The 15,099-nt window shown below is 41.6% G+C and overlaps 1 protein-coding gene across 2 annotated transcripts in view; it reads left to right on the top strand.

Moving 5' to 3' along the window:
- The window catches only part of itfg1 (integrin alpha FG-GAP repeat containing 1), a 176,947-nt gene that overhangs the window by 1,800 nt on the left and 160,048 nt on the right, over positions 1 to 15,099 (top strand). For both annotated transcript variants that reach the window (XM_047580096.1, XM_047580095.1), the window contains exons 4-6: positions 1,671 to 1,728; positions 3,656 to 3,733; positions 3,833 to 3,927. In XM_047580096.1, coding sequence (XP_047436052.1) covers positions 1,671 to 1,728; positions 3,656 to 3,733; positions 3,833 to 3,927 — 231 coding nt within the window. The remainder of the gene's footprint in view (positions 1 to 1,670; positions 1,729 to 3,655; positions 3,734 to 3,832; positions 3,928 to 15,099) is intronic.

Here is a 15,099-nt window from a genome sequence, read left to right as displayed (position 1 = left end):
GAGGTGGGCGTGAGAGGCAGGGGGGACTTTTCAGTATTGGTGTTTTTATTCATGCTTGAATGCTAAACAAGCCTCCAATTACTGGGTGGCATCAGTGTTCAAACTAATCAATGCGGGAATAAAAACATCCAAGAAATATGGCCCTTTGATGACTAAAACGTGACAAGACGTGTGTGAGTTTTCATTGACTTGACGACATTGAATGTATCTTTTAGTGGGTGGTCTGCTAGATGTTCAAAATGCGTGACATTTCTGCCTATTGTTTGTGTAATCTGTCTGTCAAAAGCTAAAAAGTATCAGCAATGCTGCTGCGTCATATCTTTGTTTGGTTACACCCACCACCATGCAGCACACATTCTGCACAACACACCTGCAACCAGTCAGTCACTAGTCACACAGACACACAATTGAGTTTATTAATTCATTGTTGCTATACGGTGTTACTCGACTCTCCGACAATCAGCTCGTGATACTCCTGGTACAAATAGGCTGCTAACATCAGGTTAAAGGTAGCTTGGTTGCGCTAACGTCATTCATTAACTTTTACGTGTTTGTTACTGTTATTTGTAGAACATGCAGGGATTTATGGCCAGGCAAGCATAATATGTTGGAGGAAATGTAGCATTTCAGACTAATTGTTGTTTCCCATGTGTCTAAATGAACAGCACACTTCTAAACTAATGTAATGTTAGCAGCATGTTCAGCCATGTTTACATTGAGTGGTGGTCTGGTCTGGCAGACAAAGTCATGTTGAGCATATGTGTATCCTCAACCATTGCTCATATTTTGGGAATGTTCATGTTTATTTCACTTGAGCAAATTCTCAGAAATAAAGATTGTTTTTGTTCTTGGCTGTTTCGGAGTAATTGACATTGATTCTGCTGTTACCACTTTATCTTGGTGTAATGCATAATCCTTAGTAGATCAGAAAGTATTTGCTGTTGTGTGGAAACATGGCATGTCTAAAACCATTCCTTTATTATTGTAATTATGGGTGAAAATAGCCGATCTACAAGCTCACAATATGTTGCAGTGTGTTGATCTTGTAGATTTGCAATTTTCATAACTGTTGTGTGACATTCTTGTATGATGCAGTAGGGCATACATTCATGAAAGAAAACACAAGTTGAAATATTGAGTTAAAAGAGTTCTGCCCAAAAGAAATGAAGTACAGCACAGCAGCATTGCATCTCCATCAATGAGAAAGTCTAGACTTTAAATAGAGCTTTAAATGTGGTAGGAATCTGGTTGTTATACAAAAACATCAAGGTTAACTGTTGTTTTATGAATTGCAATCCTTGATACAACCTATCAACCTTGATTCCAAATGCCAATACCTTTTGACCTAAATTTTCTCTTTTTTTTTTTTTTACTAAAACTTAACTAAAACCTTTTTGAGTTTTTGTTGACTAAAACTAGACTAAAACTATAACATAGGTGACTGAAATATGACTAAAACAAAAAGCATTTCAAAGCATTTGACTAAATCTAAAATGGTTGCTAAAAACAACAGTTTAAAAACAAACAAACAAACAAACAAACAAAAAACATGAATCATATAAAGGCAAAAAACAGAAATCTTTGTCTAAAGCTTTTGACATTAGAGCCAAATCACTTGTTATTTTTCTTTTCTATACCAATAGCCAATTGACTCTATTGTTTTTTTGCAGATATAGGTGGAAGTCTCAGGCTGAACAAGACCTTTACAGATCAACCTCTCGTTATGGAGTAAGTCAGTCCTTATGTTCTTATAAACACAACTCATTGAAAAATAATGTGCCTAATTTTTAGTTTTACTGCATTTATCTTTTTTTCCAATCAGAAGAATTGCATCAAATGCTTTCTGTTTCTGTTTTCTTTTTTTGCTATTGCACATTCCCTGTGAGATTAATTAGCTTGTGCAAGAGAACGAAAACTACCACCATATCCTAAATTGTGCTCCTTGCATAAGTCCCTTTAATATGTGAGAGGGAGGAAAAAAACAGACGCGCAGTTCTCACAGTGAGAGGTCAGACCCTGTACTGCTGGCAGTATGACATCACACCAAGGCGGGTCTGAAAATCCCATGTCAACCTGCTATTTTCGATGTGAAAGCATTTTGGTCCATCACAAAGTTGTTGCAGATTTGCTGGCTGCACATCTAGGATGCAAATCTCCCGTTCCACCCCATCCCAAAGGTGCTCTATTGGATTGAGAACTGGTGACTGTGGAGCCTATTGGAGTACAGTGAACTCATTGTCAAGTTCAAGAAACCAGTTTGAGATGATATGAGCTTTGTGACATGAAGTGTAAACATGAATTGCACGAAGTTTTTGTAATGGACGGATCAGACAGATTGTACAATAGGAGATTATTACAACACCTCTGAAAGGACAATCTCAGAGGTACAACAAGAAAAAATTTGTCTCTTATGATGTTCACAAAGATGGAGGTTATCACACAATTGGCTAGCATCCCACAAAATGCAAACCATTCTTTCTCTGAATTAATGATCAAATTATAACTTCACTTCCACACACATATATTGTCATATATTGTCTTTTTCAGACCATTATCTGTAAATCCTGGAGATGGTTGTGTGTGAAAATCCCAGAAGATCAGCAATATATTAGTGAAGGTTCTCAGTCATCCAGGTCATGGTAATCCAAAAAGTGTTGAATGAGGTCAGCTGGACTTGTAGGATTCCTTGAAGACGTTTCGCCACTCAGTAGCTTCTTCAGTTCTGATAAACTAGTGGGAAATTGAGGTTTAAATAGGAAAACCCAGGAGAGCCAGCTCATCAGGGAACGACTCAGCAGTCCATCTCTGCCTGAAGGACAAAGGACACTCCTTTGAAGATAACAACATCAAAGTCCTGGCCAGAGAGGACAGATTGTTTGAGAGAGGAGTAAAGGAAGCCATCTATGTCAAAGTGGAAAAAACTTCTCTAAACAGAGGAGGTGGACTGAGATTTAATTTACCATCTATTTATAATTCAGTCTTGACTTCTGTCCCCAAGAAGTTTCAACACCATTCACACCTTGAGCCTCCAGGCTCCCATTGACAATAGCCTCATTAGAGCTCTATTCATAGGGTAAGTAGCCTAGGCACACAGTTCCCCCCATTCAAGGACAGGTAAGTAACAGCCATTATGGAAATTAGTGACCCCAGTTTCTGGTCAAGCAAGGTTCTGGTGGGTGTTCCCACAGAGTTTTCCTATTTAAACCAAAACTTCCCACTAGTTTAACAGAACTGAAGAAGCTACTTGGGTGAGTGGCGAAACGTCTTCAAGAAATCCTACAGGTCCAGTTGACCTTATTCAATGTTTTTTGGATCAATAGATCAGCAGTTTCTGAAATTATCAGACCAGCCCATCTTGCACCAACAACCATACCACGTTCAAAGTCACTTAAATCCCCTTTCTTCCCCATTCTGATGCTCGGTTTGAACTTAGGTGAGTTGTCTTGGCCTCTACATGCCTAAATGCATTGAATTGCAGCCATGTGATTGGCTGACTAACTATTTTTGTTAACATGCAAATGAACAGGTGTATCTATTAAATGGCAAGTGAGTGTATGTATGTATAACATACTCTCCACCACACAAACTCTAGTGGTACGTTATAAGGGGTGTATATTTGAATTCACTAAAAATGCAGAAATAAATCTTTCCACAGTTTCAATGGAGACATGATCCCAGATGTTTTCGGAGTCACCAACTCCCCTTTTACTGAAGTCTGCTATCTCACTGAGAGGTAATGCAATGGTTTCTTTACTCACCTATAGTTTACTGTGTTACTTTCAACAATGTGGAACTTTGAAACATCCCACTAACAGCATTTTCATTCCTTTAGGAATCAAGTGTGGCAGAAGGCACTAACCTCACCCATTGACATGCGCAACCCTCACTCTAATGCTTTTGTTGACCTCAGCAAGGACTTCACCGCTGGTGAGTCAGTGAAATTTAGGCCATGCCTAAACATTAGAAACAAATGAGAACATAGGATACTTTTCCATGAAACTGTGCTCAACGACACATATACACTTACTTGTCAAAACACTAGTAAAAATAAACATACATACAACTTATATTAAGTTTTAGCTTCATGAGGTGTTGTTCAGTTTATGCTGAATCAAGATCAGCAGATGGTAATTCAACTGTATGACCATTGTACATTTGTATAGTTGTTAAACTGAATTAATTTGAACACTGAAGCTTTTGACTAATATGTTGTTGTCAGAAATAATGGAAACAACAGAGTTCAATGGTTCTACAAACCACAGCCTTCAAAATGAATAACGTAACCTTTATGAAACCAAGATTTAATGCAGGACCTCTGGGCTTAGAATGTATTCATTTTCACTGGTTCACATGTGCTCACATAACCCTATGAAGACATGGGTTTGTGTTGGAGTCAAACATTTTTTCTCAGGCTGGCTAAACTCCAGACACGATTCGTAAACTAGCTGTACAAATGTCTGGTTCTCTATAACTGTAAATCAAGTTTTAGACTGTTGACATTATATTTGAGAGACTGAAATACCAGAAATTCCAATGGAACAAACTCTGTTCTACCTTGTGTTTCCACAGAATTGTGCGCAAAAGTGTTTTTTTTTCTTTTACATTTACATGTTACTACTTTTCAGTTTCAGTTACACCAATTCAGCAGCCAGCTATTTGACTGTGCTAGGCCGTTGATACAGTGGGGGAAATAAGTATTTGATCCCCTGCTGAATTTGTAAGTTTGCCCACTTCCATAGAAATGATCAGACTCTGGTTTTTATGGTTGTTTACTGGTTATGGGTATAGACAGAATATCAGTCGAAAATGCATAAAAAACACACAATCTAAAAGTTATAAATTGTTATGTATTTTATTAAGGGAAATAAGTATTTGATCCCCAAGCACAACACAAGTCAGTACTTTGTAAAGAGCACAAAAGGCAAGCACAGCGATGAGATGTTTCTTGTAGTTGGTCACCAGGTTTGCACACAGCGCAGTAGGGATTTTGGCCCATTCATCTTTACAGACAGTCTCTAAATCCTTCAAGTTTCTTGGCTGCCTCTTGGAAACTCGGAGCTTCAGCTCCCTCCACAGGTTTTCGATCGGGTTAAGGTCTGGAGACTGACTAGGCCACTCCATGACCTTAATATGCTTCTTCTTGAGCCACTCCTTTGTTGTCCTGGCAGTATGTTTTGGGTCATTGTCATGTTGGAAAACCCACCCACGAGGCATCTTCAGTGTTCTTGCTGAGGAAAGAAGGTTTTTGTCCAAGATGTTACAGTACATGGCTGCATTCATTGGCCCCATAATGCGGTGAAGTTGCCCTGTACCCTTTGCTGAAAAACAGCCCCAAAACATGATGTTTCCACCTACATGCTTAACCGTGGGTATGGTGTTCTTTGGGTCATACTCACGTTTTTTCATCCTCCAAACACGGCGGGTCGAGTTAATGCCAAATAGCTCAACTTTGGTTTCGTCAGACCACAGCACTTTCTCCCAAGCCTTCTCTGAGTCATTTAGATGTTCACTGGCAAACTTAAGGCGGGCCTGTACATGTGCCTTCTTGAGCAGGGGACCTTGCGGGCACTGCAAGAGTTCAATCCATAACGGCGCAGTGTGTTGCCAACTGTTTTCTTGGTGACGGAGGTCCCAACTGCTTCCAGATCATTAACAAGCTCCTGCCGTGTTGTTTTAGGCTGCTCCCTCACCTTTCTCATCATCATCCTCACTCCATGAGGCGAGATTTTGCGGGGAGCTCCAGACCGAGGACAGTTGATGGTCCTTTTATGGGTCTTCCACTTGCGAATAATGGCACCAATAGTTGTCACCTTCTCACCAAGCCTTTTGCTGATGGTTTTGTAACCTATACCAGCCTTGTGCAGGTCTACAATCTTGTCCCTGACATCTTTTGACAGCTCTTTGGTCTTGCCCATGGTGCTGTAGAAGTTGGAATGTAAGAAACTGATTCTTAGAGCAGGTGTGCTTTATATACATGACGAGTTAAGATCAGGAGTATTGGTAATTAGTTGACTGAGCACAGCTGTGTGCCACATGCGCACCAGCCAATCTGTAGGAGCCTGAATTCTAAGTGAATTGTTGGGGATCAAATACTTATTTCCCTTAATAAAATACATAACAATTTATAACTTTTAGATTGTGTGTTTTTTATGCATTTTCGATTGATATTCTGTCTATACCCATAACCAGTAAACAACCATAAAAACCAGAGTCTGATCATTTCTATGGAAGTGGGCAAACTTACAAATTCAGCAGGGGATCAAATACTTATTTCCCCCACTGTAAGTGTATTTAGTGATTCACTATGTTTACTCAGTGGAAGTCAGTGAAAAAGATCTTTGGTTAGCTGAACAGCTTGGGAAACCAGTGCACAAGAAGAGAAACTGATGTGGCAAAAGTAAGCAAAAGGAAATTAAAAAGTAATCAAAAAGGCACCCACAGTAGGCTTTTCTTGTTTCTGTCTTCATCTCATCTGAACTTTGAAAACAGACCTTATTTAATAGATGAGTAGCAGGAGGTGGTTATAAACAGAGCAGTTTTCATGATTTTAATTTTAATATTTTGAAATCATCATACTCATAATGAGATGCTGCCACATAATGTTTTCTCTCCATTCTATTACTTGAAGTATCTTGTGATATGCTTGTGATATAAGAGGACACAATAACTTTAAATTACCATGACCTGTGTATTTATTGCCAGAAGGAATCAACAGGAAATATGACCTCTGATTGCCTGGAGACACAATAGTAATGAAATCTTTCCATATCTTGCTGCTTGGTTTATAAATTATATCTATATAATTGTTGACCTCTGGCCATTATTGATCTCTGGCAAATGGAAGTACAACCTTCAAAGTTTTTTCAAAGGAAGGACTTAAGAAAAATAAAGCAAAACATATTTAATGCCACCAGTGAATGGAGAAATCACCTCAATCTTGTTTTACAGCGTCTCTCTCCTGTCCTTCTTTAGCAATGTCACTTAGACTTATGGGAGGATTTATTTATTTTTTCCTCTTGAAATTAATCCTTGTGTTTATGCTAATCAGAAAGGATTTATTTACGTCACACTCACTGCAGATTCTTTTTTGTGCTGGGAGATTTTATTCCCAGGACTGTCACAGTTTAACCGGGGCAGATATCAGTTCATATTTAATCTGGTCTAAGGGATTTGAAGAAATCAATGAATTTACACTTTTTATAGAAGAAATATATTAATTCAGTATTACAAAATAAATAATAGTATTTCATGCAATGCATGAAATATCTGTATATCTTTTTGGATATTGGCCTGCATTTCAGTGTGCCTTTTAATCTCGGTTCCCTGCTGTAGCAAATCACATCTCGCTATACCCGTGTATACACACACATGAACATACAGGGTCGTTGGTTTCAATTCAATTCAATTTTATTTATATAGCGGCAATAACAATACAAATTGTCTTTATACGCTTTACAAAAACTGGCCTGCAACATCCAGAGCAAGCCTGAGGGTGACGGTGGCAAGGAAAAACTCCCTTTTAACAGGAAGAAACCTTGAGCAGAACCCAGCTCATATGGAGGGACCCATCTGCCGAAGGCCAGCCGGGTAGAAACAGAGAAGATGGAGAGAAAAGAAGAGAGAAACAGAAAGACAAACTTCTGTCATAGATACATATATCAAGCTGAAGGAAACACATATAATCTAATGATATAACACATAGCTGATGATCTTATGTGATAGTTTGTGAGTATAACAGGAATCATGGGCAGGTTGGTGAATTGTTCATCTGGTGGGACTGGACAACTGGAAGAGGACATGAAGACTGGGGCAGATGTAGTTTATGGAGCTCCACGGCACTCCAGGCAATGAAGACTGGGCTGGTTGATGAGGCCACGGCAGCAGATGTAGCTTAGAACTCCACAGGTCAGATACACAGCACTCCAGGCCAGAGACCCTCACAAGAAGATGGACGGGAAAGAGGGAGGCAGAGTGGTTAGTAATAGAAAAGAAATTATAAGATATTGGAGGACAAGAGTCACAGAAGAGAGAGGAGAGGACATGTCCTCAGTGCATCGTCCCCCTGCAGTCTAGGTCTATGGCAGTGTAACTAAGGGATGGTTAACTCCAGCCCTAACTATAAGATGTCTCTTCATGTAATCCCAGACACACTCAATGATGTTGAGTGCCATGCCATCACTTCACATCCAGGACTGCTTGTTCTTGTTCATGCTGGTAGTTCTTAATGACCTTGACTGCATGTTTGGGGTCATTATCATGCCGCTGAATAAATTCGGGGCCAATCATACGCCTCCCTGATGGTATTGCATAAGAATGTCCCTGTATTTCTCAGCATTGAGGACACCATTAATCCTGACCAAATAACCTAATTAATTTGCTGAAATGCAGCCCCAAACTTGCAAGGAACGTCCACCATGCTTTACTGTTGCCTGCAGAGACTCATTATTGTACTGCTCTCCAGTCCTCTTGACTCATCAGTCCTGAACACCTGCTGCCATTTTTCTGGACTCCAGTTCCTATGTTTTGGTGCGTAGTTGAGTTGCTTGGCCTTGTTTCCATGTCAGAGGTATGGATTTTTGACTGCAACTCTTCCATGAAGACCACTTGTGGCCAGATTTCTCCGGACAGTAGATGGGTGTACCTGGGTCCCACTGGTTTCTGCCAGTTCTGAGCTGAAAACACTGCTGGACATCTTTTGATTTCGAAGGGAAATTAGTTTCCTTGGCTGACCACCTGTGTTTCCACTGTGGAATATGTGTTTGTGGGATTGAGGAGCTCCTCAAAGTATTCCTTCCACAGCTGGACAACAGCCCCAAATGACATCAGCAGCTTCCCGGCCCCACTGAACATGGTGTGGGCGAGTTGTTGCCTACCGTCCCTGAGGCGCCGGACGGTTTGCCAGAACCTTTTCAGAGCCGACCGATATTCTTCTTCACCGAGCTCCTCCCACGCCTGAGTTTTTGCCTCAGCGACTGCCCTGGACCCGGTATGCTTCCAGAGACCCACAGACCAACCATGTCTTGTAGGCTTCCTTCTTCAGCTTGGTAGCTCCCCTCACCTCTGGTGTCCACCAGCATGTCACAACCTTGCGGCTGCAACTCACAACAGCTGCCTCAACAATGGCAAAGTGGAACATGGCCCATTCGGACTCAATGTCCACCACCTGCCCCTGGACCGCAGTTGAAGCTCTGTCGGTGGAGTGAGCTGAAGACCATCTTGACAGGTTCTTCTGCCAGGCATTCCCAGCAGACCCTCAATGTTCATTTGGGCCTACCAGGTCTGCATGCATCTTCCCCTACCATCTGATCCAGCTCACCACCAGGTGGTGATCAGTTGACAGCTCTGCTCCTCTCTTTATCCGAGTAACCAGGTCACAGATCGCAGGTCAGATGATCCATTGTCCCCAGTAGGGACGCAGTCCAGCGTCCGAACTAGGGCCTCCAAAAAGGGTGGGTACTCTGAACTGCTGTTAAGGGCATAAGCGCAAACAACAGTCAGGACCCGTTCCCCAACCCGAAAGGCACAGGGAAGCAATCCTTTCATCCACCCGGGAGAACCCAAACATTCAGGCAGAGAGTCTTGGGGTAAGCAAAAAGCCAACCACGGTCCTCCGCCTCTCACCCGGAGCAATACCTACAAAGAAGAGAGTCCAGGATTTGGGTTCCAGAGCCGACGCTGTGAGATGAATCCAACTATCCAACTAAATCATGGAATTGATAAACTGGTCTCTCAACGCAATTGACACAATTTTTTTGACAAGAAGCCTGGGTTCGGGGGAGCCGGACTGTCCTGCCGGAACATTCACAGCTGGCTACACAATGGACGTGTGGGAGAGGTAGCGGGTCATGTGTCTGGCAGCTCTTTCCGTGGAGGACATTGAAGACATCTATTCGGAACTATGATTTCAGGTCTTTTGCTGATTGGATTAGGCATTGCCCTGGTTTATCGAGGAAATCAAACAACGGAGACAGCTATCAAAAGCCCCACAAAGCTGCCTGGGATAATTGAACTGCGCTCAGACTGGGTCGATTCAGAACTTGAACTTGAAAATGAATCCCAATATGGGTAACATCATGTAGAAGCTTTTGGCTTTGCAAAGGACAGTGGATCATTTTGGAGACCAGAATGGACAAACAAAGTAGTCGTGTAAAAGAATGTGTCTACTCGCCCCAAGACCCCAGTGTGACAAACGGGTCCACGACTGGCGCCTGGTGGCTGCAGGAATCGATGGTTGCTTGGTTGCACTGGGTTTTACCTCTACCCCTACCCTGCTCACGTACCCCTCTCCCTTCGAGGAGCATAGTATGGGGGTTGTTCTTTTGTCTCCTCCCCTTCTCTCCCATCACTCTGCATCTCTCCTTTCCATCCCTGTCTTCCTGTACTGCCCCCTCCCCCCACCCCCCCGTTTTGTCAAAGTGTATGTATGTTTTGTATATGTATGGACGAGTTGATGGCTAATTTCTGATGGGTTGATTGATGGCTAAATTACTTGTACTAGTGACAATAAAGGTTTTTTGATTAATTGATTTTGACTGAAGAGAGACAAACAAAGTAACTCCCGCAACATACCCTAAGATGACACCAGGAGTCATCACATTTCATTGTCATAGGATGGTCAGTATTATTCACTTCTCCCGTCAGTGGTCATAATGTTATCCCTGGCCAGTGTATACAGCACTGTGAATAACTAGGAGTATACAGTAAGAAGAACTGTATGTAGTATGTAAAAATGTCCATACAGTTAAGCATAGTTTGCAGATCCACTGTGATTTCCGTGTTAAAACTAGCAGTGTCATCAACAATTTAGTCGTCAAGTTGCTTTTCTTTAGCACCTTGAAAGAGCACTGTCACAAAGCAAAAATAGAAAAGAATATTTCTATCCTTTATTTGCATCACAGAAACAACAATTATGTTAACCACTGAGATGGCTTATGGGCTTTACCTCTGGGACACATCGTCAGTTGTGTAACACAGCATCACAGGGTGTTTTGGCCATTTATCACAAGACACCCTCCACTGAGGCAGGCCCACCACAGGTTGATCAAGGCTGGGTGTATGTCTGTCGGTTAGCTGTTTGTCTTAGTAGCCCAGATCGTGTCACTCCTCTTTGTCCACAGCCAACTGCGATTCCTCTTAGCAGTGTTGGACAGCTCTTGATGGCCTGTCTGTGAGCCTGTCCCCTGACTCCTGACTTCCCTAAGGAGCTTTGCCGTTGAGCTGGCATCAAAGCCCCTACATCCCACCTCCACTGGGCGCACCTTAATCTTCCAGCCTCTGTTCTCTGCCTCAGCTGCTAAGCTGGAGTACTGCAGTACTCCTCTTAGGCCTCTTTGATGGCATCCTCCTAGGGAACCGTCAGCTCAATGATGTAGGCAAGCTGGAAGGAGTTAGACCAGAGAATGAGGTCTGGTTGCATAGTAGTTGTTGTGATATCCGGGGGGAAATGAGCCTCTGATCTAGGTCAACTCGCATCTGCCATTCCCTGGCCGCGTTCAGTGGGCCCAGATCAGAGTTTGAGGGGCTCGATCTTCAATGTCGCCTTGAGCGAGGCTGGTTCCACAACCCACCATGATGTGTTTGAGTGTTGCTGGGATTGTGCACAGGGGGCAGGATGGGTATTTGTCAAGCCACAGCTGCAGGTTTGTGGGAGAAGGCAACACATCATATGTGGCTCGAACGATGAAGCTCAACCCCCTGGGTTCCATGCTCCATAGTTCGTTCCATAAGTCTATTTCAGGTTCTCTGGCTCAACCATCGGTAAAGATACTTTTGAAGGACACAATGATGATGCTGTACTCGAAGTAACAATTTGTGTAATGCAGTGCACAATGTCACCAGGTCCAAAAGAACTCCAAGAACTACCGGAAATATGTAATTTGACAGAAATTGCTCCTCTTTAGTACCATAAATGAAGTTGATGTCTAGAGGTTGTAGTGAAATGACAGTGAAACATGCAGGTCGCCTGTGACCTGTTGGGCAAAAAAATAAATAAAATAAAAATCACCATCAGTGTCATGTATGGACAAGCCAGAATGAATGGTTTCATTGGAATAAGAGACCTAACCCAGCTGTCATTGGGCGAGAGGTGGGGTACACCCTGGACAAGTCCCTAGTCCATCACAGGGGTAAGACAAGAGACAGACAACCATTCACACTCATGCCTACGGCCAATTTAGAATCACTAATTAACCAAGCATCTCTTTTGATGGTGGAAGGAAGTCATAGCTAGTTCAAGACTGTATGTTTAATTTTATGTTAACATCTCATCAGAATGTCCTGAAACATCCTGAAATGTTTCCGTTACTGAGTTTCAACAGATATCAACCATGTTCCACATACTATAATTTACATGTACAATGTGCTTTGCTTATGAAGTTGACACACTCCCATTAAACATGTGTTTTTTATACACAAACACACATACACACATGTTCATCATAAAGAAAATGTTGTGAGCAAAATAGGATGTAAAGTGTGTATGAGAGGGTTTTGCCATAATCCTCCCCATATCTACTCCTTCTGTGTTGTACTCTGTAATGGTTTTAGGAGATCATTTCTCCCGGGAATAGCATTGCTTCATTCTGTGCTTGTGTGTTTTGCCATGTTTGTAAATGAGCTGTTTTGATGGATCGGGGTAGAAGTCATACAGTGAGGAGTAGAGCTGCATATTAGCTGGGAGACTGATTTATTCTGCAAAGCCTTACACTTTGCCTGGTCTGGATTATGCTTTTTACCTGCTTGTATGTTGGTTATATCAGAGAAGGGTTGTGCACTTTGTACATGTAAGAGGTGTGATGTGCACTTTATTGATAGATGAATGATGATATGAAGCAATGTCATTGCAATTACATTGAAAGACAGCATACACTCTTTATTGGAAGTGCTGTGTTATTATTGGAAGTGTGCTAAAATGTTACCAAGCTAACTATGTCGTTCTCCCTGCAAAAAACAAAACAAAAAACAAAAACAAAACAGACATATTTCAGTCTTCAAACTGAGGATAACATTGACTGTCATAATTCACTGCATTAAATGGTCTTGCTTTTATATAGTGCTTTTCTACCTACTCAAAGGCATTCACAGTGCTTTTACAGTCAGAGACACATCCACCCATTCGCTCACACAAGCACACACAAATAAATGGTAAATGGTAAATGGTCTTGCTCTTATATAGCGCTTTTCTACCTACTCAAAGGTACTCAAAGCACTTTTACAGTCAGAGACACATCCACCCATTCGCTCACACAAGCACACACACATTCACACACCAATGCCAGTTGCACTGGGAGCAACTGGAGGTTCAGTGTCTTGCTCAAGGACACTTCGGCATATGGCATACTCGGGGAGTTGAACCCACTCTACCTACTGAGCCATAGCCCCCCCGAGCCATAAACACACCAGTGCCAGTTGTGAGCAACCCTTCAGTTCGCGGACAACCCACTCTACCTATTGATCCACAGCTGCCAAAGTGAACAAGTGAAGTGCCATATAGTGGCAGTGGGAATGTCTTTATTTTAAAGGTTTTTCGTCTGCTACATCTTTTGACACAATAGTAAATTGTCCTTGAAGGTTTTGGTTAAGTTTGGAAAAGCTTGTTTCACAGTGGGATGGCTTCTTGATTGCAGACAGATGGTGTTACCTGTCAATGTAACCAGTGAAGAACCTCACAATGTCCCCACAGTCTCACATTCAAAGAGACCCTCTGATATTTTGAAAAATACACTGTGGGAGCTAACTTCTGGATGTGTCTGAGAAGGTTCTTAGTTGTCCAGATTAAGAAACTCTACAAGTCCAGTTGCCTTTTTTCAACACCTTTTGGATAGCTTCTGGATCGTCTAAATGTTTTTACTGTCTAGACTAAATGTCAGATGTCAGTGCAGTGCAGGTTGGTTTCCCAAAATTCCAACACCTCTCTGTGACTGTTCACAGTTTTGATTGGGCTCACTAACCCGGGTAGCATCCAATTAATCACATTTAGCAGTTAGTTAATGATGTGCTGCCTCTGGTGTTATGATTCTTTTGTATATTACAGTTTGTGTATTGTACTTTCCATGTCATTAGGACAAGTCCGGCAACAGGAACTGTAGAAGTCATAACATTTAGCTGATTCAAGATTGATGGTGCACCATGCCAACCTACATCACTGATGTTCAGACAAGGTCTGCACAAAGAAGTCATCAGAAGGAATCCTATGAACTTTGAAGAAAGAATTAGGACCAACAGTTGACGGAAGGAACATTTTTGTATGGCCTAGAGTGGAAACCCAAAAGTACTCACTTCATACAATATCCAAAACACACCCCAAAATTCAACACAATTCACTCAGAGAGAGGCTTTTAGAGTTCTCTCACATGAACATCATTGAAATCCGTTGATGGATCTTAACCATGCTAGGACAGCCTAGGAGTATCCCAGAACTTCAAGTGTTCTTCAGAATACAGTAACTCTGATCTCTTTGACCACTATCTATTTGGAAACTGTGATATCTGCTAGTGGAGAGTGACTAAGTTACTCTTTCTTCATGTTTTATGTACATAATACGAGTATTTTATATTCCTTGTTATTTACACATTTCATGTAACCTTGACATTGACATTTAATGTAACCTTTATTTCACATGACGGTCAGCTACTTTTCAATTAAGTTGTCAGTATTACATTGCTCAACAAAATAATTTTAACAGTTTTAGCCTGATATAGAACAATGAGAAGATTTTTTTTTCAGTACCTGCATTGCGCAATAAAAATATACGAAGTGTAAATGTAAAAACACTGGAAAAATAAAATATGTTATTAATAAATAAAAAATCACAGTTATTTATTTTGCTTTGGCAGGCACTACTGTTTAGATTGTGTTTTTACAAAGCGAGACAGACGGGTGAATTTATAAGTATACATGGCTCATTACAGCGGAGGCTATGTGTGTAGGTCACTGCGTCCCACAGTACTATAAAAGCACCTTGAGTCTTACCGGCGGTGGTTTGAACTTTCTTCAGTGGTCTGTGTTGGTCCACTATGAGATTTGATGTGTTCCCTCAAATCTTTCTTACAGTGCTGCCTCTAGAGGTATGGCTGGCTTATGTATTGCAAACTGCATATT

The sequence above is a fragment of the Mugil cephalus genome, chromosome 3, assembly GCF_022458985.1.
Source record: "Mugil cephalus isolate CIBA_MC_2020 chromosome 3, CIBA_Mcephalus_1.1, whole genome shotgun sequence".
In the NCBI taxonomy this organism is placed as follows: Eukaryota; Metazoa; Chordata; class Actinopteri; order Mugiliformes; family Mugilidae; genus Mugil; species Mugil cephalus.
Note: the sequence above shows the minus strand (reverse complement) of the source record. Positions and strands in the feature narration are given on the sequence as shown.